The sequence below is a fragment of the Acartia tonsa genome, chromosome 9, assembly GCF_053477335.1.
Source record: "Acartia tonsa isolate MP-2025a chromosome 9, ASM5347733v1, whole genome shotgun sequence".
In the NCBI taxonomy this organism is placed as follows: domain Eukaryota; kingdom Metazoa; phylum Arthropoda; class Copepoda; order Calanoida; family Acartiidae; genus Acartia; species Acartia tonsa.
In genome coordinates this window covers 14,310,744-14,336,650 of record NC_137268.1, presented here as the reverse complement: position 1 = coordinate 14,336,650, position 25,907 = coordinate 14,310,744, and the positions used below count along the sequence as shown (strand labels likewise).

At 34.0% G+C, this 25,907-nt stretch overlaps 1 protein-coding gene across 1 annotated transcript in view; it reads left to right on the top strand.

Annotated features, from left to right (window-relative positions):
- Window positions 1-628: 628 nt before the first annotated feature.
- Window positions 629-25,907, top strand: part of BBS9 (Bardet-Biedl syndrome 9) — a 138,371-nt gene continuing 113,092 nt past the window's right edge. Inside the window, exons 1-7 of the mRNA XM_080171905.1 lie at window positions 629-713; window positions 1,350-1,390; window positions 2,140-2,213; window positions 2,775-2,848; window positions 5,641-5,732; window positions 9,324-9,370; window positions 24,662-24,781. Coding sequence (XP_080028031.1) covers window positions 644-713; window positions 1,350-1,390; window positions 2,140-2,213; window positions 2,775-2,848; window positions 5,641-5,732; window positions 9,324-9,370; window positions 24,662-24,781 — 518 coding nt within the window. The 5' untranslated portion in view covers window positions 629-643. The remainder of the gene's footprint in view (window positions 714-1,349; window positions 1,391-2,139; window positions 2,214-2,774; window positions 2,849-5,640; window positions 5,733-9,323; window positions 9,371-24,661; window positions 24,782-25,907) is intronic.

Genomic DNA, 25,907 nt, shown 5'->3' with positions numbered 1-25,907 from the left:
AACTTACTGCTTTATATAATAGGATTATGAAATATAGCAAAAATAAAGAGTGAATTAAAAATTACTTTATTCTTCATTTCATAATGAAATACATTTAATTAAACTCTCTCTTGGTAATGTTTTTCTTAAGAACTTTACAAGACTTACATAATTAACATTAACAAATTAATTAGTACAATTCATCCTTATTCTGTTATTTTTAATAGTGAAGTTACTCTATAATTTGAAATGTCCGTCTGTACGTCATTCCATTTGTCCATAAGTCATTCTGTCCATCCGTCCGTCAAATACGTTTTGGGTAAACACGTAACTTTCTTACTTATAATTTTAGAGCTTCGCCTTCAGAATTATTTCATCCTTGTTAGTTTAAAACTATGATTCCATAAGTTAAATTACCAAGTTGTTTGAATAAATTAAGAAATTGCACAGTAAAATACAGTTTTACGGTAATATCATGTACATAACTCTAATATAGAATATCTTTAGATATGATTATAATTGAAACTAATAAGATAACCAACTAATTTACCATGCATGTTAATTAAGACTTAGAGACAGGACGCAACAAGTCTTCTTCAGTAGTTACGGGAACGGGAGGAGGTTTAATGATTAATAAATTTGGTTTTTATTTCAGGTGTTTAAAATGACATTGTTTAAAGTACGTGAATGGTGGGAGGCAAAACGAACTGGCGAAAGCATTCCATCTACCTTAGGTAGGTGTCTTAATCAATTTTTAAAAATTGTTTTTTTTGTATAGTTTTGGCCTGTTCGTTCAATCAGTAGAAGGGAAGGTGTAAATAGGGGATTGGGGTGTTGTTTTAGCCAGCTACAAGTTTCACTTTATTAGAGCGCATAATAATCTGGTGTAAGATCCAAGTAGTAATCATTTTTGTAATTAACCATTTTTCAAACAGGTTTTCTTCCTTACCGTTTCAAAATAAAACAAGGATGACAACATGATAAGTAACACTTAAGTAATAGATGGACAAACGGAAAAAGAGAATTTTAAGTTACTGTCAAGTGGTCATAAAAAGAGAGTGAGAAAAAATAATGAGAAAGAGAAAGAAGGGCACAAAGGGATAGCTTTTACAACCATTTATGCAATTAAAATTTATAACTTACATGATAATGCCTTTAAAAGTTAGTCATGATTTCTTAGCAACTCTATCATAGTAACCAGAAAGACCGTACTACCAATTAAAACAAATTACTATCATTGTTAACTTTTTGAAAAATACAACTTTGTATGATATAATTATCCTATTCGTCTTATTCTTTGTTCGTATGCCTAGTCGTCTGATTTATGAAGCTTTGTTGATATTTCAACCATGTAATCTTATAATGTGTAGGTGTTGGAAACCTTATTGATCAACAAATAGAGACTAGCCAGGTAAAAATTTGTTATTTTGCCAGCAAAAATTAGGCTAGTGGCGGCTGCTTGAAAATTGGCGGCTTAACGAAGCTGCAGCTGCCATTATCTGTGTAAAATTATTATTTACAAATTAAGTTTTTTAATGTTTTTCTATTTTTTTATCTTAATTCCACAAATTTTAAAAAAGCAATTCAACTAAAAGTAAAATTCATGAAAAATATTCAAAATTCATGTCTCATACTTACATATATTTGTGCTTAAGTGTGATACATTTGTTAATTTCATTAACTTTACACGTAGGCAATTTAAAAGAATATAAATATTTTCAAAAATAGATAATATTAAATAGGTCATACTTAGGTGTTTGTAAATATGTCTTTTGATAAACAAGAGTCGGGTGAAACCATCATAAAAGCAAAAACAATGCAGATTTTCCGTGGTCATACAAAAATAAAATAAAAATAGTTTTATAATATAAAAAGAGGTTTCCGAGATCCCTTGAAGGAAGAGGGGGAGGAGTTGATAATTTCAACTTTAGATTTAAAAATAAAAATGAAAAATATATTTTTTTAGACTGCCAATTTTTTAATAGGCGATTTCTCTAAAAGAGGGGGGGTTGAACTTACCCTCCCTCAAAATAGTTTAAAACTTCCTTGGACCTATAAGAAGCTTGTCTTTTAAATAAGTTTACTTTTGTTGCTTTGTTATTTGTCTATGTATGTCGTATGATATGTCCTTGTTATATTGAATAATTTATAATTCCTTAGGTTATAGTCGGATGTGTGTCAGGGCTGATACAAATATTCCAACCCACCTCACAAAATAGTCAAGACTATAGAAGGTAAGGATAGACTTTATTGGTAGCATCGCTACTCATTAAATAAGGCCAGTCCGTACATCAATATGCCTGTCAGTTCTTTGTTCATTATTATTCTTGTTTATTGATGAAAGTATATAGAAGTAGAAATTATTATAATTTCAACCCAAATTACATTTTCACATTATTGTATAAAAGTAACAGGGCGTTTTCTGTCTGTATCATAAGATCTTGCTAACCGCTGGAACTACGTTATTCTCCATTACAATGAAGCTTCTTATAGGTCTTAAGAACAAGTTTTTGGGGAAGGTATCAACACCATCTCAAGATAATTTTTTAATGGATTTTTTTCTTTTTAAAACTAAAGTTTAAAATGACCCGCTCCCCCCAATCCCACCTCCATAACCTACAAAAAGCTTCACTATGAAGGAGAAACATGTCTCTATTGTAGTTAGTGAAGTCTTTATAAAAACAAACAGAGGTACTCAGACATCCTGTTACTTTTTATAAGGATACCTTTGGTAGTTAAACTAGTAAACCTCTCTGACTTAGAAGATAATATTACCAAAAATTATTTTTATTTAGGGAAGAAGATTTGATTTTAGAGCAACAGTTACCTGCACCTATACTACAAGTACAGTGTGGATATTATACTTCAGGTAACTCTAGACCTCTAGTATACCTCTAGTTACCTACACCTATACTACAAGTACAGTGTGGATATTTTACTTCAGGTAACTCTAGTATACCTCTAGTTACCTACACTAATACTACAAGTACAGTGTGGTTATTATACTTCAGGTAACTCTTATATACTTCTAGTTACCTACACCTATACTACAAGTACAGTGTGGATATTTTACTTCAGGTAACTCTAGTATACCTCTAGTTACCTACACTAATACTACAAGTACAGTGTGGTTATTATACTTCAGGTAACTCTTATATACCTCTAGTTACCTACACCTATACTACAAGTACAGTGTGGATATTTTACTTCAGGTAACTCTAGTATACCTCTAGTTACCTACACTAATACTACAAGTACAGTGTGGTTATTATACTTCAGGTAACTCTTATATACCTCTAGTTACCTACACCTATACTACAAGTACAGTGTGGATATTTTACTTCAGGTAACTCTAGTATACCTCTAGTTACCTACACCTATACTACAAGTACAGTGTGGATATTTTACTTCAGGTAACTCTTATATACCTCTAGTTACCTACACCTATACTACAAGTACAGTGTGGATATTTTACTTCAGGTAACTCTAGTATACCTCTAGTTACCTACACTAATACTACAAGTACAGTGTGGTTATTATACTTCAGGTAACACTTATATACCTCTAGTTACCTACACCTATACTACAAGTACAATGTGGTTATTATACTTCAGGTAACTCTAGTATACCTCTAGTTACCTACACCCACAGTTATGGAATCTCGACAACAAAGATTTTTTTATCCAATCTTGACAAGTGAGGTATTTTTGGAAAGAGGAATATATATAGAAAACGCCTATGAAAATTAGAAAATCCGCAGAAATCATATTTGCAAGTTATTTGCAAAAATCTGCAATATTAATTTGCAAAATTAATTTCATGCCTTAAATGACTCATTTAAAAAGAAATCTTTTTATGAAATGTGTTTATCTATAAGTTTAGAACATACTTAAGGCAAAAAAAAATTCTTTAGTGTTACTTTTTTCACCTTAAATATGAAAAAAGCAGTTTCTCACATTTTATGATAAAAAAAGGTACAGGAACCAAAAATATGTTTTTTCTTGATGTAAACACAATAATTGGCATAAAATCTATCATCCTAAATGTAAAAATCAGATATAGAATCCTTTTTAGAGCAAAAATAGTGCAAAAAGTAACCAAGACATTTTTGCAAAGTATGAAAATCTGAAGAAAATAGTTCTTTTTGATTTTGATATATATATCAGATAAATGTATATAAAATTAGTGATCAAAAACTATAAAACAAGTTATAACTTTTTCAACCCTATCATTAATTAAAATGCACTTTTAGGTTTACTTATTACCAAAGTAGCACATAAAAACTCTTTTTATTAAGTTATTAAACAAAATAAATTCAAATCAACAATTAGGCGTTTTTTATAATGCAGTATACCATTTTGTAGTTGGTTTTTTGGCATTTATTTTGTTTAATTACATCATTAAAAGAGTTTTTATTCACTACTTCAGTAATTCTTAAACCTAAAAGTGCAATTTAATCAATGACAGTGTTGAAAAAACTTATAACATGTTTTATAGTTTTTAATCAGTAATTTTCTATACATTTATCTGATATGTATATCAAAAGCAAAGAGAACTATTTTCTTCAGATTTTCATACTTTGCAAAAATGTCTTGGTTACTTTTTGCACTATATTAGCTCTAAAAAGGATTCTATATCTGATTTTTACATTTAGGATGATAGATTTTATGCCAATTATTGTGTTTACATCAAGAAAAATCATATTTTTTGTTTCTATACCTTTTTTTATCATAAAATGTGAGAAACTGCTTTTTTCATATATAAGGTGAAAAAAGTAACACTAAAAAAATTTTTTTTGCCCTAAGTATGTTCTAAACTTATAAATAAACACATTTCATAAAAAGATTTTTTCTAAATAAGTCATTTAAGGCATGAAATTAATTTTGCAAATTAGCATTGCAGATTTTTGCAAATAACTTGCAAATATGATTTCTGCGGATTTTTTAATTTTCATAGGCGTTTTCTATATATATTCCTCTTTCCAAAAATACCTCACTTGTCAAGATTGGATAAAAAAATCATTGTCGTTGAGATTCTATAACTGTGCACCTATACTACAAGTACAGTGTGGATATTTTACTTCAGGTAACTCTAGTATACCTCTAGTTACCTACACCTATACTACAAGTACAGTGTGGATATTTTACTTCAGGTAACTCTAGTATACCTCTAGTTACCTACACTAATACTACAAGTACAGTGTTGTTATTATACTTCAGGTAACTCTTATATACCTCTAGTTACCTACACCTATACTACAAGTACAGTGTGGATATTATACTTCAGGTAACTGTAGTATACCTCTAGTTACCTACACCTAAACTACAAGTACAGTGTGGTTATTTTACTTCAGATAACTCTAGTATACCTCTAAATACCTACACCTATACTACAAGTACAGTGTGGATATATACCTAATTTATGATTATTGAATGCCTTTACTTCAGATTAATGACTTGTTATTTAACAAATTTATAATATTAATCTTTTTGTTTAAATTTTTTTATAACTTCATCAATCTCCAGTTTGGAGAAGGTACAAATCCTAGAACCAATGACTTCTAGGACAATAAGGCACAATGTTATAAACGAAGCATCTCTGTAATAAACTCCTAAAATGAAAGTATGTTTTTAAATAGTGTACTGTACTGTCTTGTTGAAGGTGGAGTATCTGGAAGTCAGCAGTTGGCCATCCTGCATCCCAAACAACTTTCTGTCTATCAAATATCAAGAGAGGAAGGACTGGAAAATCAGGTGAAAATTCAAATTTTGAATTATGACAAAATTATTTTCTACTTACAAAAAATAAAAGAACGTCCAAACGAGGGAGGGAAAGAAAAGAGGTGAAAAAATAAATTTAAAAAAATATCACTGCCCTTATCGACTGACAGACGGACAAACAAACACGAGAATAGTCAATCAAAAAAAACATTTATAGAGTATCTTCAAATTTGTTTAGGCTTATTTAGCAGCCAAGTTTTGGACAAATCAATAATCAAAATTTTTAATCCTCCGCAAAAAAATAACAAAATTAAAAGAGAAACCGCATGTCATCTACGCATTGTTGAAAAATCGACAGATGCAAAAATTCTGACAGATACAAAATATATTATATACCTAATAAGTATCCTATTATATAAAGTAGTAAGCGTTTTTAGTTTGTCCCGAAGGATCTCGCTAACCGCTGAACCGATATTGTTCTTCTTTACAATGAAGCTACTTATAGGTCCTGGGAAGGTTTTAAACTATTTTTGGGGAGGGTGTCTTCAACCCCTCCCCCCCCAAAAAAAAAAAATATTTTTTTAACTCTTTTTAAACTCAAATATAAAATGGGATGAGGTACACTTTTCCCCCTCCTACCTTAAGTGCCCCTAGAGCTCTAGGGGCGTAGCCGCTAGTTATACATACATATAAGAATGAAAATTTCCTTAAATATAAAACCTAAATCTTTGTGAAGAGTTTTTCCTGTTTGCATAAATGATAAGTACTATCAACAGGGGATCTAAAGGGATAAGACAAGGGATGATAAATTGATTTACATCCCCAATAGTGATACCCAAAATAACCCCTTCTGTAGATTAAAATGAGTGATTGAAACGTTTGAACATTCAACTTAATGATTCATCCAATCAAAATTCAATATAGTTCCCAAAGTTGTTGAGTCAAGAGAATAGGAAAACGTTCACGCTTGGTTTTTTATTAAATGAATAAGTTAGGGTACAATGTTTGGCACTTTCGATATAAGTAAATGATAATAAAAAACCCATAGAATGCGATAATAACTTCAGAAAAATCGAAGAAAATAGTTTTAATACTTAATTAACGTTTTTAAGTTTTTCTTCAAAAAGTTTAGATAAGATGCCTTTAAAAGTCGTCTATGATTTTGTCAGGGATAAAAATGTAACTTTAAGATAAGAATTACAACATATTTTTTCAATTAGTACAAAGTAAAATTTTGAACATTTTATTGATCAGTATATTTTTTAAAATGTGAAGTAGAAACCTGAATATTTTATCATGAAAATTGTGTTATGATTTGATTGTCTGCTAGAATACAAGAAAAAAGATACTGACAGTACTTGTTGGTTCTTTAAAAATAATTAGGTAGATTACTTTCAGAACCCCTCTTTTTGCAACGTTATTTCAATAGAACAGAGCCGTAGTCTTAGTGTACTCAATATCTAGACAGCCAACCATTGTTTTAGAATTGTTCAATTTTTTTAACTTCTGATAAAAACAGAATTAATGGTATTTTTGTAAATATTATACCTCCAAGAAATGGCTATACTTCCCAATCATATGTTGTGTGATATTTAAGAGGAATTATTTTGATATAATGTCATTAAAATATTCGTTAAAAAAAGTGCTATTCTAGCTTATACTTTACATTTTAATGTGTATGATAATTCAAAAAAAAGATAATGAAGATTTATATTATATTTAATTGTTATAATTATAAAGAAAAACCTGGAAACAGTAAAAAACTGACTTTATTTTATTGACGTAGGGAAAATTTTGTCAAATATTTGAATAAAAAAACAATATGAAACAAAATAAATTATTTTTAATATAGTCACAAAAAGGCTTAATGAGTTTAGGAAATATTTCATTTACTAATCATGTCATTTAAACTCTATTCCACAGAATACAGTGTAAAAAGATGTTCTCGTTTTAATTTTAAGTAATTTGAAATGCATTTTAATACCTTTTAATGATTTATTTTTTGAAACATCTTTTTATAAAATGTTATTGATTTTTGAAGTTATATGTTAAAATGTTTTTAAATTTTGTTAACATTTTGTTTTAAATGTAGAAAATTGGTAATTCTAAACATTCAAAAAATGATTTTATTAAATTTTCATCACTTAAATTGCATGTTTGATGAAATTTTCAACTGATAATTCAAGAAAAATCGTTTAAGTTTTATTATATTTTACTTTGAAATGTTAAAAAAATATAATTATTGTCAAAAATGTGGAAGTTATACTTTCCTCAAAAAAAGACCTAAAACATGCAAATTAACACATGTAATGAGATTTTTTTTCTTTCAGGTTTAATTTTAAGTAATTATTGATATTTTTTGTAAAAAGGATTTTATATAAAAAGTTTTAAAACTCGAGTTATGTAGTGGTTCTAAAAAAGGTTGCGAATTTATGCAATTTTCTTGCAAAAAAAATTTTCTAGGATTTTAAAAATAGCAAAGGGTGTTATTAGACGTACTTACAGATACAATTGCAAAGTCATTTTGGCCAAACACTAAAATAAAGTTTTGACATCTGAGGGTCCAACCGTGCGTTATTATAAAACTTTGAGGACCAGTGTAATAATAGTCCAATGTCACCTCCCTTCTTGTCTATCAACTTTTTATGTTTACTTTATATCAATCATGTACATATACATTCTCCAAGGAAATATGGAATATGAAAAGAGACAATTTTTTTGAAAAATTATTTTAGCTTTATTCGATGACTAAAAAACATTCCCCTAATCATATGAGAGGGAGGGGACATTGGGCTGTTTTTTATTCACCAAAGTCTTATTATAACGGTTCTTATTCATTGGCTTAACAACCTTGGGGACTTTTATTGAATTTTGATTGGTTGGTTCATTTAGTTGAGTGTATAATCATTTTAAATACTTATTGTAATCTAAGAAGGGGTAGTTTTGTGTACAATCATTGGGGGATATATATCAATTTACAGGGCTTATAACTACATTAATAAATTAAACCATTTTTTTTTTTATTGGCGTATCCCTATATCCCTTAATAATATTGATATTCAGAAAAGTTAATTGGCAGAAATATGATATTACTCTAATCAAATATCTTTTGACACCTTGGGTAGGATTATGTGGATAATCAATTATATTTAGTGGCGTGCAGAGGGTTTTGACATTTTTACAACCACCTGACGATTTTTCCACCCCACTTAAACCATAATCGAGGGGGGGGGGAGGTGTAGAGGGGTATATAATTACTCATATTTTGGAAAGGGGGTGGATACACTTCTGCACGCATTTGGTTATATCTATATAACAAAAGAATTATATACTTGCAAATACAGAAAACATACTGCAATATGGACCAATTGTACAACTTTTGAATCACTATAAATCGTCTTATCTAATATTTGCGAATATTATTGGCACTTAAAATAAGTTTCCTTAAAATCTATTTATCTTTCTCCAAAAAAGTGACACCCTTGAGCCAGAGTAGAGTTTTCGTACGTTAGGCAGACTACTAAAAATGTACCAGATTACCTGACAAACAGATAGTGATTTGTAGAGTATGTTTGCTACAAAGAAAAAGATTTTTTTTAAAGTTAATTTTTTTTTATTATATAGGGTGATTCTACATCTCTTTCTCTCGTTTATCAGCATAGGCTATCCAGGTAAAGCATCCTTTTTTTTATCTTTAAAACTTTAAAGTGTGCTATCAAAATTGATAAATGATCAGTTGGATGTTACACCAGATTTTCATGTTCTCTAATAAAGTGAAACTCGCAGCAGGCTAAAATAACTATTCCCCTTATCCAACCTTACACATAAAGACATCCTGTTACTTGTATATAAAGACTAGCGGCTTCGCCCCTAGCCTCTAGGTGCTTTGCCCCAAGAGGTTTGATCAAACCAATTTTTCGTATTTTAGATTTAAAGGAAATTTTTTTTTTAAATTTGCGGGGGGGGAGAAATTTTGTTATAAGGATTATAAGGATTAGCGGCTACGCCCTTAGAGGGTACCTTCCCCTAAATAGTTTTAAACCTTGCTTAGGAGGATTTAAAGCTCTACTAAAAATAAGAACCATATCGGTTGGGCTTTTAGCGAGATCCTTTGTTACACACACACACACACAAAGACATCCTGTTATTTTTATATAAATATCCGCTTTGAGTTATTGTCATACTTGTTTGTTATAAAATCTTTGTGTCTAAATTAGTAATTTACTAAACTTTGAGAAACTTGAATTTTCGGGAATAGTCCCTTTCGTGACATCGCACCTTAAGGGGCGATTTGTCATATTTTTAAAATGGCTTTTTATAGGTTATTTTAGGTTAGGTTAGGTTATATTGGGTTAGGTGATTGCCCTACATGATTAGTTAATTAGCCCCGCAGGGTTAGAGCCCCCTGCAGGGGCTAGAAATAGGAGAAAACCTACTGTAAAAAAAATACGAAGAATCGCCCCTTAAGGTGCGATGTCACGAAAGGTACTATACCCGAATTTTCTTCCTTAACATTTGGGAACAAAAACAACATTGCTTTGTCTTCAAGATTATAACAGGGATCTTAAGGGATAAGACAATGGACGATTATTTGATGTGCAACCCCAATGATGATTTTTAAAAGATACTTTTTTGTTGATATAAATTATTGGTTGAATCGTTTGGACGCTGCTATTTAATGAAAGAATTAATCAAATTTATTAAAAGTACCCAAAATATACAATGATAATCAATATTAATAATGTATAATGATAGTAATGTATTAATAATTAAAATATGTAATGATAATACAAATTTCTACTTCTGCTGATAAAAAATATTGGTTGAAGTGTTTATACACTGCTACTTTAAGTTTGACCATTTTGATTAAAAAACATTCTATATGTATGAAACACATTTTTTACAAAGCAAATAAGTTTTGTTTACAGTTTAAAAACGTTGGGTCAAAAACTTTGGGTACCCCTATCGAATTTTGACTGGTTGATTCTAAACTAGTAGTGTCCAAACTTTTTAACCAATAATGTTTAGTAAGGATGTATCAATTTATGTATCAGTTTAGTGTAGGCTCTCAGAGCATACAGTCGCATGCACAATGTGAGAGCTGCAGTAAACTCACTTGTGACTTAAGTGAGTAACTTCACACAAAAAAAAAATATAAATATCAACTTTAGTTATAAAAATATTTATTCCAAGACATATCTTCTAGAAACTACAACTCAAAATGGATCTAAGTGATAATATCTACAAACCCAATTCAATGTCAACCACATTTCCTAGACAATATCAACACTTCATCTTCAAAATTTCATAATCCTCATAAATTAAAATCGCTACTATGTCATCTCCGCCTTTATTTATAAAAATAAAATTCTTTAAATTTAAAATATTTTCCTAAATCGGCCACTTATTCCCAAGAAAATAAGCAATATTTCATAGTCAACTTAGCCTTCAAAAAATAATCTTCCATCAATTCTTCTAATATAACTTAATCTGCCAGACATTAGTTATAAAATTATACTTACATCACTCACTTCTGTAATATTCATAACAAAATTGGCCTAGCATCAGAATTCTGCTAGCTAAGGGAGGGGTTAGCATTTTTCTAGGTTTTATGTAGGTCTCCAAAAAATTAGTCCTTAGATTTACGCTTGATGAGATGGGGCATAAATCTATATTGACTACATAAAATAATTTAAACTTCAGAGGTGTTTTTTTATTAAGTAGATTTAACAGCAAATGTCACCAATATCAACTGCAAACCTAAAATAATGTATCCTAATCGGCCACCACGTTCAATTCTTAATCTGCTAGACATTAGTTATAAATTATACTTACATTATTCATTTCTATAACAACGTGCCAACAATGGCCTAGTATCAGAATTTTGCTAGCTAAGTAGTGGGGTTAGCATTTTCAATTATAAAGGTCTACCAAAAAAAGTCTTTAAATTATGCTTATTGAATGATGGGCAAGGGCATTTATCTATTTATGACTACATATACTAACCTAAACTTTCAGGAATGTCAATATAATTTAACAAAAATGTCAGCAATGTAAACTTCTCCAAACCAAACTACCGTATCCTAAACGGCCACCACATTCCATTCTAATAAATCACAGCTTCAAACAATTAAGACATCTAAATATAGAGTAGCTTCCTTCTAAATATCACAATAAAATTTTTTTTATTTATGATACAATCAGCATAATTTTCGGGTATAGTCCTTTCCATGACATCGCTCCATATGGGGCGATGATTTTCTATAGCTCCTTCAAGGAGCTATAGCATAGCCTCTTATCATATGGAGCGATGTGATAGCCCCTTTTAAGGAGCGTTCATATCGCCTCTTATGATAAGAGGCTATGCTATAGCTCCTTCATGGCCTCTTAATAGCTCCTTTGAAGGGGCGTTAATATCGCCTCTTATGATAAGAGGCTATACTATAGCCCCATGATGGCTCCTTCATAGCCTCTCCATCGCCCCTCCATAGTCCTTTACCTCCAGTGCCCCTTCATCGCTCCTTCATCGCCCCTACATCGCTCCTTCATCTCTCCTTCTTGAAATTTATATTAAATTGTACTTTGATGGCCCCTACATCGCCCCTACATCGCCCCTACATCGCTCCTTCATCTCTAATTCTTGAATTTTATATTACATTGTACTTTGATGGCCCCTACATCGCTCCTCCATCGCCCCTACATCGCTCATACATCGCCCCTACATCGCTCCTTCATCTCTCCTTCTTGAAATTTATATTACATTGTACTTTGATGGCCCCTACATCGCTCCTCCATCGCCCCTTCATCGCTCCTCCATCGCCCCTACATCGCTCCTTCATCTCTCCTTCTTGAAATTTATATTACATTGTACTTTGATGGCCCCTACATCGCTCCTCCATGGCCCCTTCATCGCTCCTACATCGCCCCTACATCGCTCCTTCATCTCTCCTTCTTGAAATTTATATTACATTGTACTTTGATGGCCCCTACATCGCTCCTCCATCGCCCCTTCATCGCTCCTACATCGCCCCTACATCGCTCCTTCATCTCTCCTTCTTGATATTTATATTACATTGTACTTTGATGGCCCCTACATCGCTCCTCCATCGCCCCTACATCGCTCCTCCATGGCCCCTACATCGCTCCTTCATCTCTCCTTCTTGAAATTTATATTACATTGTACTTACTTTGATGGCCCTTACATCGCTCCTCCATCGCCCCTGCATCGCTCCTCCATCGCCCCTACATCGCTCCTCCATCGCCCCTACATCGCTCCTCCATGGCCCCTACATCGCTCCTCCATCCCCTTACATCGCTCCTTCATCTCTCCTTCTTGATATTTATATTACATTGTACTTTGATGGCCCCTACATCGCTCCTCCATCGCCCCTACATCGCTCCTCCATGGCCCCTACATCGCTCCTTCATCTCTCCTTCTTAAAATTTATATTACATTGTACTTACTTTGATGGCCCTTACATCGCTCCTCCATCGCCCCTTCATCGCTCCTCCATCGCCCCTACATCGCTCCTCCATCGCCCCTACATCGCTCCTCCATGGCCCCTACATCGCTCCTCCATCCCCTTACATCGCTCCTCCATCGCCCCTACATCGCTCCTATATCGCTCCTACATCGCCCCTACATCGCTCCTTCATCTCTCCTTCTTGAAATTTATATTACATTGTACTTACTTTGATGGCCCCTACATCGCTCCTCCATTGCCCCTATATCGCTCCTACATCGCCCCTACATCGCTCCTTCATCTTTCCTTCTTGAAATTTATATTACATTGTACTTACTTTGATGGCCCCTACATCGCTCCTCCATCGCCCCTTCATTGCTCCTCCATCGCCCCTACATCGCTCCTACATCGCTCCTTCATCGCTCCTACATCGCCCCTTCATCACTCCTTCTCCAAATTTATATTACATTGCAACTTGATGGCCCCTACATTGCTCCTACATCGCTCCTCCATCGCTCCTTCATCGCTCCTACATCGCCCCTTCATCGCTCCTTCTCCAAATTTATATTACATTGCAACTTGATGGCCCCTACATCGCTCCTACATCGCTCCTCCATCGCTCCTTCATCGCTCCTACATCGCTCCTCCATCGCCCCTTAATAGCCCCTTACCTTAATTTATATAACAAAGCTCCTATATGGCCTCTCTATCGCCCCTTAATAGCCACTTAATTTAATTATATAACTTCATCACTCCTTCTCCAAATTTATATTACATTGCAACTTGATGGCCCCTAATTTATATAACAAAGCTCCTATATGGCCTCTCTATCGCCCCTTAATAGCCACTTAATTTAATTATATAACATTGCCCCTACATAGCCTCTCCATCGCCCCTTAATAGCCCCTTACCTAAATTTATATAACAAAGCTCCTATATAGCCTCTCCATCGCCCCTTAATAGCCCCTTACCTTAATTTATATAACATAGCCCCTACATAGCCTCCCAATCGCCCCTTAATAGCCTCTTACCTTAATTTATATAACATAGCCCCTATATAGCCTCTCCATCGCCCCTTAATAGCCCCTTACCCTAATCTATATAACATAGCCCCTACAAAGCCTCTCCATCGCCCCTTAATAGCCCCTTACCTTAATTTATTTAACAAAGCTCCTACATAGCCTCTCCATCGCCCCATAATAGCCTCTTACCTTAATTTATATAACATAGCCCCTAAATAGCCTCTCCATCGCCCCTTAATAGCCCCTAAACTTAATTTATATAAAATAGCCCCTACATAGCCTCTCCATCGCCCCTTAATAGTCCTTTACCTTAATTTATATAAAATAGCCCCTATATAGCCTCTCCATCGCCCCTTAATAGCCAATTTATATAACATAGCCGCTACATAGCCTCTACATCGCCCCTTAATAGCTCCTTACCTTAATTTATATAACATAGCCTCTCCATCGCCCCTTAATAGCCCTCCATCGCCACTTAAAAGCCCCTTACCTTAATTTATATAACATAGCCTCTACATAGCCTCTCCATCGCCCCTTAATAGCCCCTTATATCCTCCTTCAAAACAGTTATACACCTTCCCAGGATCTATTGGAAGCTACCCTATAAAGGAGAACCATATTGGTTCTGCAGTTAGCGATCTTCTTTGATACATACAGACAATGATCCTGTTACTTTTTATAAGGATTAAAAATAAAATGGCCTAAAGCCATCTCATTACCCATAGGAAGCTTCACTGTAAAGGAGAACCATGTCGGTTTATTGGTTAGCAAGGTACAGACAGAAATACATACAGACAAAGATCCTGTTACTTTATTATAAGGATTAAAATAAAATAGTTATTAACCTCCCCAGGACCTATGAGAAGCTACCCTATTAAGGAGAACGATCTCAGGACCTATAGGAATCTTCACTGTAAAGGAGAACCATATTGGTTCAGCGGTTAGCAAGATCCTTCGGTACAGACAGACATTCATACATACAGACAAAGCTTCTGTTAATTTATTTTAAGAAATACAGATAAAATTGTTATAAACCTTTCCAGGCCTAAAACCATCTCAGGACCTAATTTCTGCCGTTGACAACTCGAGTTAAGTTACTATATTATTTTTACAATGTTTAACTTATCTGTTATTATTGGCTGACGAAAAGTTTGGGCAAAAAAAAAGATTTATTCTTCAATGAAATATCTCTCCAGTATAATTTTGGCAAGTGCTAATTTATTAAGAATAAAGTTTGCCACAAATTTACCAAAAAATCTCATTGTCATTTCGCCAGGGAGGATTGGGATAGTTCCCAAAGTGTTATAAGTTGGCTTATCCAAGAGTGCTGTCTAGTCTCCAAAGTTTTATAATACCGTTTTCTTATTCGTTAGATTAACAACCTTGGGGACTTTTTATTGTTTTGTGATTGTTTAGTTCATTAAGTTGAGTGTCTAAATGTTTCAACCACTAATTCTAAACTAAAGAAGGGGTAATTTTGTGAATCATCAATGGGAATAATTAATATATAAACATACATATATATACAGTGTTTTTTTTTATGAGAACATTTTTGAAAGCAATTTTACCCTACTTATAGTTATCAGAATTTAATGATTAATGGCTTATTCTCTTCGTTTTTTATAACCATTAACAGAAAAGCAAAAAAATATTTCAGTTTTTATTTAAAAAGTACAGTAAATTCAAAATTTCAAAACATGGGTGTCAACATCTAAAATAGTTATTTCTCGCATCGTATTATAAACGGCTTTCCGCGGATATAGAAAGTACAATTATGAGATTAAAACTAGTTTTTTTTAGCCCCGAGGTGCCGAAGGCACCGGCTAAAAAAACTGGGTTTAATCTTATGATTGTACATATCTATATTCGTAGAAAGCTGGATATAATACAATGCTAGACATAGTTTTTTCGTATGGATGAGAACCGGTTCCTATCCACCGGATTCAAATGAATACGAGAAATGGTTTTAGCGCATTTTTCTTATGCTCAAATCTTCTACCCTTTCCAAGAATGGAGGGAGTACATTGGGGGGCCAGTATTCCCTCCCTGGTTGAGATATGGCCTTCAAATTTCAAAATGTTCTAGTACATGTCACAAATAGTATCTATATAAATTTTTAGCTCTATATCTCAACTTTGAAGCGTTTTGCAGCCATTCTTGCAAAGGTAGATTATAAGAAAAATGCACTAAAACCATTTTTAGATGTTGACACCTAAGTTTTAAATTTTTTAATTTACTGTACTTTTTGAATAAAAACTGAAATATTTTTTGCTTTTCTATTAAAGGTTATAAAAAAAGAAGAGAATAAGCCATTAATCATTAAATTCTGATAACTATAAGTAAGGTAAAATTGCTTTCAAAAAAGTTCTCATAAAAAAACACACTGTATATATGTATATATATCATTTTATCGACAATCGTCTTATCCCTGTAGATCTCTGATTATCAGAGCATTTTTGAAATATTTGCTGCTTATTTTTTGGCTGCCTTTGGCAAAATAATTTTTTTTCATAAAAAATTGTATACAAAATTATCGTATTAATTTGGTAAATATATCATTGCACTTGAATTATTTTTAAGTCACTAACGGCTAATCCCATAGATGACCCTAGGAGTACTTTAATGAATAGATGTGGTGGAGAGGGGGGGGGGGAGGGGGAAGGTTAAGAATTTAAGGGAAGTGATACCTTCCGGGGGCTGAAAGTGTTGGTCCCCTCCCCAAAATGAAAACTTTTCCTGCGAGTAAAATAAGCTTCAATGTAAAGGAGAAGCATATCGGTTCAGTTGATACTGATAAACATCCTATTACTTTAATGTAAATATTAGTTTAAGGATAGTCTGTATAATCTCAGGGAGAAAGGAAACATTAGGCAATTTTTACAATAGTCTCCAAAGTTTTATAATGAAGTTTTCTTATTCGTTGGCTCAAAACTTTGGGGACTTTTGTCATATTTTGGTTGTAGTGTTGCAATTTTGTGTATCGTTATTAGGGATGGATAAAAATTTATCAGCCATTGTCTCATTCCTTTAGATCCTTGGTATAATCAACTGAATAACAGTTCCAACAACAAAAATTAAGATATTGCTTCGCTTTTTATGGACAAATATCCTGTTATTTTATTATAAGGAAAAAAAATAAACTATCTTAAAATCATCTCAGGACTCAGTGGTTAGCAAGATCCTACGGTATAGACAGACAGACATACATCATATCGGTTTAGCAGCAAACGAGATCCTTTGCTACAGACAAAAAAAAACTTTGTATATCGACTAGCGGCTACGTCCCCAGCATCTATTGGCTCTGTATTCAAAGGGGAATGAATAAAAGCCTAAAACCTTCCCAGGACTTAAAATAGAATAGCCTAAAACCATCCCTCGACTTAAAATAAAATAGCCTAAAGCCATTACAAGACAAATATTAAGCTTACCAGAAATAGAAAGCCCAATCTGTTTAGTAGTTATTGAGATCTTAAGTTTCAGAACAGAAAGCCTTACTAACGTGGACAAACGCAGGATATTTCGGACAAATGTCGGAGTGGACATTATATAAGTAAAACGCAGAAGTGTCTATAATATCTTAAAAATTAGGTTTCAACAACATTTGTTTAGTTATTTCTACACAGGTTAGGTTAGGTTAAGATATAAATATACAAATAAGCCCCCTGCAGGGGTTAGGCATATAAAAAAACATATTTGACAGTTGTAAACAATGTGAGAAAAAAATATGTTTTAGTTTAATGAAATGTTCTATCTGTTTCAAACCTTTGCCTTTCGATAGAACTTACCTACTTTGGAAAACTGTCAGACTGATTTTAAAATTTAAGTCTGTGAGAAAAGATATTCAAGATTTTTTTTTTGTTTTGAAAGATTTTTATCTTATAAATAAAATAAAAGACACTCCTGCGTTTTACATAAGCAATGTCCACTCCGACGATTGTCCCATTCCTAGGTTTGTCCACTCCAACGTTTGTTTATGTTTTACTACTTTATATAATAGGATAATATGTATTCTCCTTTTATATTTCTCTTTTCTTATTCACTTGCAGCTGCGCTCTTTTTAATGTAAGGAGGCAGAAAAATAGCCTAAACCAATTAGGGGCTTAAATCTGAAAATGAAAAAGCAAAAAACCATCCCATGACCTATGTGAAGCTTCCCTTAAATGGAGAATTTAGTCAGTTTATGAAATTTTTAAGCTTCAGACCAAAAAAAATACTTTTTTTGTTAAAAGAGAAACTTTTCTACAATTAGGGTTAGTCCTTTCGTCATTGCTCTTCTCATTAAGTTAAGCATGTGGTTTTCTCTGCTATTGTTAAAGATAGACTGTTGAGATTTTTAGTGAATATTCCCATGACATATGTATATCCAGTCTATAAATTATTTTGTCTGTCTCTCAATTATGCTTCAAAAGACTTAGGTTTCGTGATAATCTTTGAGTAATAGCATATTCTCTTAAAGTCTGCTCTATAACTTACTTTGTCTGTTTGTCCATTATATGATCCTTATTCAATATTCTATTTAACTAAAAAATTTCATTCTCTTAGTTTATTTTTTTTCTTTATTTCATTATGTTATTATATTATTTATATTTATTTTATTAATTCATTATATTTTCATTATAATTTTCCTTTTTAAATGCGAAACTTTTCTATAGTAAGGATTGGTTAGTCCGTATGTCCAAACGGTTAGACGACATTTTCTTTAATTTAGACATGTTATAAATATCCTATCGATTTCAAACTTTGCAGAATGATTTCTGTAACAGTTGGGTACAATACTATATTCATTACTAGAAAGTATGTACGTCCATTTTTTTGTATAATATCATTGTCCCATTCATCTGGGTTTTGGAGTAATGTTTCTTAGGACAACAAGGTTTAGTATTATAATCAAATACTAAAAATAAAATTATGCCCTTTTACTATATTCTATACTAGCAGATTCGCCCCTAGCCTCTAGGGGCTTTGCCCCAAGAGGTGATAAAAATTTTTTTGGCGAAATTCGTAATAGGACCAAGAAAATCTTCAGCAAAAAAAAAAATGGGGGGGATTTTTTTGTTTTTGGGGGGGTTGGGGGTATCCCACCCCCCAAGAAAATAGCCTAAAACCACCACAGGACCAGTAGGTATATTCCCTGAATAGTAGAATATAATCGGTTCAGTGGTTACCGAGATCTTAAGGGACTGACAGACGGACAGACAGACGGACAGACAGACAGACGCATGACAGACATCATTCTACTTTGTATTATAGATTTACGCTAATTTTAACAAAATTTATGTTTGACCTCCTGATTTTAGAGCTTTGCTTTTGTGAATGTTGTTATCCTTGTTATCTTGCTTTTTTTTCCTTTTTCATAACCTATTATATAAAGTAGTAATCTTTTTTTGTCTGTAGAAAAGCTAACCGCTGAACCTATATGGTTCTCCTTTACAGTGAAGCTTCTTTTAAGTTCATAGAGGGTTTATAATTATTTCAAGGGAGGGTATCTCCACCCTCCCAGAAAATTCACCCCAAGAAAAATATTACCCCATCCCCTCAAAAAATCTTTTTAACTTTTTAAAAGCAAAGCTTTTCTATAATAAGGATCAGTCCGTACGTCCGTAACGGTTAGCTATTTTCGTTAATTTAGGCATGTGATTCCTGTAGTAGAAAGGTACGATTTAGAAAGTCTATAATCATTATCAGAATATCCGTACATCCATTTTAAGCATACTAATTATTAACTTACAACAAATTTTTATGTATCAAAATTATCCGATTAATCTGATTTCTGGGATACTGATTCCTAGGACAACAAAATAGAATGTTATAAGCGAATCATATCTATAATCAAGTCAAAAAATGTGAGTACGTCCTTAAGCATTTTCCTGCATGTAAGCAATTTCTCAATAAATTTACTTACAATTTTGTTTCGAATTTTAAATTTATGTTCTGACTATTCAGTTCTGACACTCTACATTATTAATGTTCATTAAACTTTTTTCTACCGTTTCAGAGCTTTGCTTTTATAAATGTTGTCATCCTTGTCATCCTTTTAAAACTTAAATTTAAAACTGTAGAGGGTCACATTCCTTCCTTACCTTAATGCCCTACCTTCTATAATGAAGGGGCAATACAATTACAGAGGCTGTACAGGAGCCATAAAGGGCCTATGTTATATAAATTAAGGTAAGGGGCGATGAAGAGGCTATGAAGGGGCTATGTTATATAAATTAAGGTAAGAGGCTATTAAGGGGCGATGGAGAGGCTATGTAGGGGCTATGTTATATAATTAAGGTAAGGGGCTATTAAGGGGCGATGGAGATGCTTTGTAGGGCCTATGTTATATAAATTAAGGTAAGAGGCTATTAAGGGGCGATGGAGAGGCTATGTAGGGGCTATGTTATATAAATTAGGGTAAGGGGCTATTTAGGGGCGATGGAGAGGCTATGTAGGGGCTATGTTATATATATTAAGGTAAGGATTATATAAATTAAGGTAAGAGGCTATTAAGGGGCGATGGAGAGGCTATGTAGGGGCTATGCTATATAAATTAAGGTAAGGGGCTATTAAGGGGCGATGGAGAGGCTATGTAGGGCTATGTTATATAAATTAAGGTAAGGGGCTATTAAGGGGCGATGGAGAGGCTATGTTGAGGCTATGTTATATAAATTAATTAAGGGGCTACTAAGGGGCGATGGAGAGGCTATGTAGGGGCTATGTTATATAAATTAAGGTAAGGAGCTATTAAGGGGCGATGGAGAGGCTATGTAGGGGCTATGTTATATAAATTAAGGTAAGGGGCGATGGAGAGGCTATGTAGGGGCTATGTTATATAAATTAAGGTAATGGGCTTTTAAGGGGCGATGGAGAGGCTATGTAGGGGCTATGTTATATAAATTAAGGTAAGGGACTATTAAGGGGCGATGGAGAGGCTATGTAGGAGCTTTGTTATATAAATAAAGGTAAGGGGCTATTAGGGGCGATGGAGAGGCTATGCAGGGGCTTTGTTATATAAATTAAGGTAAGGGGCTATTAAGGGGCGATGGAGAGGCTATGTAGGGGCTATGTTATATAAATTAAGGTAAGGAGCTATTAAGGGGCGATGGAGAGGCTATGTAGGGGCTTTTTTATATAAATTAAGGTAAGGGGCTATTAAGGGGCGATGGAGGAGCGATGGAGGAGAGATGTAGGGGCCATCAAAGTACAATGTAATATAAATTTGTGGAAGGAGCGATGAAGGGGCGATGTAGGAGCGATGGAGGAGCGATGTAGCAGCGATGTAGGGGCCATCAAGTTGCAATTTTATATAAATTTGGAGAAGGAGCGATGAAGGGGCGATGGAGGAGCGATGTAGGAGCAATGTAGGAGCGATGTAGGGGCCATCAAGTTGCAATGTAATATAAATTTGGAGAAGGAGCGATGAAGGGGCGATGGAGGAGCGATGTAGGAGCGATATAGGAGCGATGTAGGGGCCATCAAGATGGAGGAGCGATGTAGGAGCGATGTAGGAGCAATGTAGGGGCCATCAAGTTGCAATGTAATATAAATTAGGGTAAGGGGCTATTTAGGGGCGATGGAGAGGCTATGTAGGGGCTATGTTGTATATATTAAGGTAAGGATTATATAAATTAAGGTAAGAGGCTATTAAGGGGCGATGGAGAGGCTATGTAGGGCTATGTTATATAAATTAAGGTAAGGGGCTATTAAGGGGCGATGGAGAGGCTATATAGGGGCTATTTTATATAAATTAAGGTAAAGGACTATTAAGGGGCGATGGAGAGGCTATGTAGGGGCTATTTTATATAAATTAAGTTTAGGGGCTATTAAGGGGCGATGGAGAGGCTATTTAGGGGCTATGTTATATAAATTAAGGTAAGAGGCTATTATGGGGCGATGGAGAGGCTATGTAGGAGCTTTGTTATATAAATTAAGGTAAGGGGCTATTAAGGGGCGATGGAGAGGCTTTGTAGGGGCTATGTTATATAGATTAGGGTAAGGGGCTATGAAGGGGCGATGGAGAGGCTATGTAGCGGCTATGTTATATAAATTGGCTATTAAGGGGCGATGGAGAGGCTATGAAGGGGCTATGTTATATAAATTAAGGTAAGGGGCTATTAAGGGGCGATGGAGAGGCTATATAGGAGCTTTGTTATATAAATTTAGGTAAGAGGCTATTAAGGGGCGATTGGGAGGCTATGTAGGGGCTATGTTATATAAATTAAGGTAAGGGGCTATTAAGGGGCGATGGAGAGGCTATATAGGAGCTTTGTTATATAAATTTAGGTAAGGGGCTATTAAGGGGCGATGGAGAGGCTATGTAGGGGCTATGTTATATAAATTAAGGTAAGGGGCTATTAAGGGGCGATGGAGAGGCTATATAGGGGCTATGTTATATAAATTAAGGTAAGAGGCTATTAAGGGGCGATTGGGAGGCTATGTAGGGGCTATGTTATATAAATTAAGGTAAGGGGCTATTAAGGGGCGATGGAGAGGCTATATAGGAGCTTTGTTATATAAATTTAGGTAAGGGGCTATTAAGGGGCGATGGAGAGGCTATGTAGGGGCAATGTTATAAATTAAATTAAGTGGCTATTAAGGGGCGATAGAGAGGCCATATAGGAGCTTTGTTATATAAATTAAGGTAAGGGGCTATTAAGGGGCGATGGAGGAGCGATGTAGGGGCGATGTAGGAGCGATGAAGGAGCGATGGAGGAGCGATGTAGGAGCGATGTAGGGGCCATCAAGTTGCAATGTAATATAAATTTGGAGAAGGAGCGATGAAGGGGCGATGTAGGAGCGATGAAGGAGCGATGGAGGAGCGATGTAGGAGCAATGTAGGGGCCATCAAGTTGCAATGTAATATAAATTTGGAGAAGGAGCGATGAAGGGGCGATGTAGGAGCGATGAAGGAGCGATGTAGGAGCGATGTAGGGGCCATCACAGTACAATTTAATATAAATTTGGAGAAGGAGCGATGAAGGGGCGATGTAGGAGCGATGAAGGAGCGATGTAGCAGCGATGTAGGGGCCATCAAGTTGCAATGTAATATAAATTTGGAGAAGGAGCGATGAAGGGGCGATGTAGGAGCGATGAAGGAGCGATGTAGGAGCGATGTAGGGGCCATCACAGTACAATGTAATATAAATTTGAAGAAGGAGCGATGAAGGGGCGATGTAGGAGCGATGGAGGGGCGATGTAGGAGCGATGGAGGGGCGATGGAGGGGCGATGTAGGGGCCATCAAAGTACAATGTAATGTAAATTTGAAGAAGGAGCGATGAAGGGGCGATGTAGGAGCGATGGAGGGGCGATGTAGGGGCCATCAAAGTACAATGTAATATAAATTTGGAGAAGGAGCGATGGAGGAGCGATGAAGGGGCGATGTAGGAGCGATGTAGGGGCCATCAAGGGACTAAGATATATATAATAGTGAAGGGGCCATGAAGAGGCGATATTTAATTAAATAGCCCCTTGGGATAAGAGGACATATCATCTCCTCTTTAGAAGGGGCGATAAAGGAGCGATAAAGGATCATTTAATCGCCTCTTAGGGCAAGGGGCTATTAAATCGCTCCTTTCAAGGAGTCATAACATCGCCTCTTGTTATAAGGGGCTATTAAATCGCCCCTTTCAAGGAGCCATTACATCGCCCCATGTCATAAGAGGCGATCAATTAAAATCATCGCCCCATATGGAGCAATGTCATGGAAAGGACTATACCCTAATTTTCTTCTAAACACACAAATCAGCATATTTTTTACATTTTAGAACTCTTAAATGACATTCATTATTTCTACAATTGTTTTACTTACAAAATTTCATTATAACTACAATAATAACTACATATATAACTACAAGGTAACTACATTTATAACTACATTTCTATATATACAAACAAATTCCAATAAAAACACATAATAAACACCAGTTAAGTCACATTTAATTTAATGCAGTGTAAATAACTGCAATCATATCTCCAAGGGGTTTTTTTACTCCCTTATCAGATAACACAAACAGCGGCTTGGGTAAATCCTCTAACTTGACTAATGGTCATAAATGAGGTGTCAAGTCGCAATTATTTACTTATGACTGACTTTATGTTCTATTTTGCATTATGATTAATTGTAATTGTTTTTTCTTCTATAAACTTACATAAACGTTGTCATATGTATAATAATTGAATTTGAAATATACATACATAAAATGGATCATTTTTTGGCCCATTACTTTGGATGAATTAGCTCACCCATTGAATTTATTTTATATACTTATCTCTTTCTTCTTGATGAAAGATAAACCAATTTAATTTACTTTAGAAGAAAAACACTTAATTCAGGCTGTTAGTTGAGCTACTTCATTTTCTTGTCTCCAACATTATGCCATTAACACTGTAAAAGCAAGAATGGCAACATCCCTAAAAGCGAAGCTCTGAAACGGTAGGACAAACAAACATTAACACTTGCAGAAAAGCAGATTAATAAATGTAATATTTTTTCAGATCAGCACACAGTTTTCTAACTGGTAATTTTGGAGGAGTAAAATCTAAAGAGTATATAGCAGTCCTGTCCTTGGATGGTGTCCTGTCAGTTTTTGAACAGGATACGCATGCCTTTTCCAGGTAAAGGTTTTAAATATTTAGTATTTTGGAGAAAATGGATTCTAAGCTTTGAGGGGGGGGGGGATAAGAACGTTTTCTTATTCGATGGCTTACAATTAATGCCATAGATTTCTGGGATGAAAAAAAACGAAAAGAAAAAGTATTAAGAAGAACGTTAAAAATAACTTTTACGATTTTTAATAAAACATAGATTTTGATTCCATTGAAATAGGATTGAACCTACTAAAAATACTCAAGTCTCTAGCCCCTGTAGGTTTCTTTTGTAGCCCAGCCACTGCATTAGGCTAACCTAAACTAACTTTACATCCTAATAACCAAACTTAACCTAGCTATTTTGCTAGGTGCAGTATCTCATATATTGTATTTTTCCTTATATATATATATTTATGATAGAATAGTCCTGATATTGATATGGATAATATTAATAATTGTTTTCTAATTGGCCTATTAATTTTTTATATATTCAATATTGATCTTGTTTGTGCTTTCCCTCAAACTAACCAGCGAGCGCAAAAAAAACCTCCTCCTTATTTTAGAAACAAATTGGAGATCATTTATGATTTCGGGGGCTCTAAGCCTAAAGTACCTATATTTGCGTTGCACTTACCATTTGGGCTTTGGGCTACCCATTACCCCCAAAATAACCTAACCTGAATTTAAACACTAATTATTATTAATTATTTTAATATAAGGATTGATGTCTTAAGTGCTTTTTGATATACATTTTCTGATATGATAAAGATTAGCATTTTCTGCTACAGCTAAAAAATTATTGTGTATTATATTTTTTGTCTTTTTTCATCTTTATTCGTAGCGCAAATTTTTTTGATTGTAGAAGAAATTTAAAAATGAAATTAGTTCAGCGGTTTGTAGATCTTTATCTCAGATTAAAGATACATTGATAGACATCCTGCTACTTTTTTATAAGGATAATACCTAATGTGCAATTTTCATCGGTGTTTTAATACAATACAAGGTCAATATCATTTATAAAAAAATATAATTAAAAAGATATGTTATTGATAATCTTGAGAAAAGCCATTATTTCTGTAAAAGCTAATTTTTAACATACCACATCATCTATAATACAAAGTAGCTTGATGTCTGTCCGTCCGTCCGTCTGTCT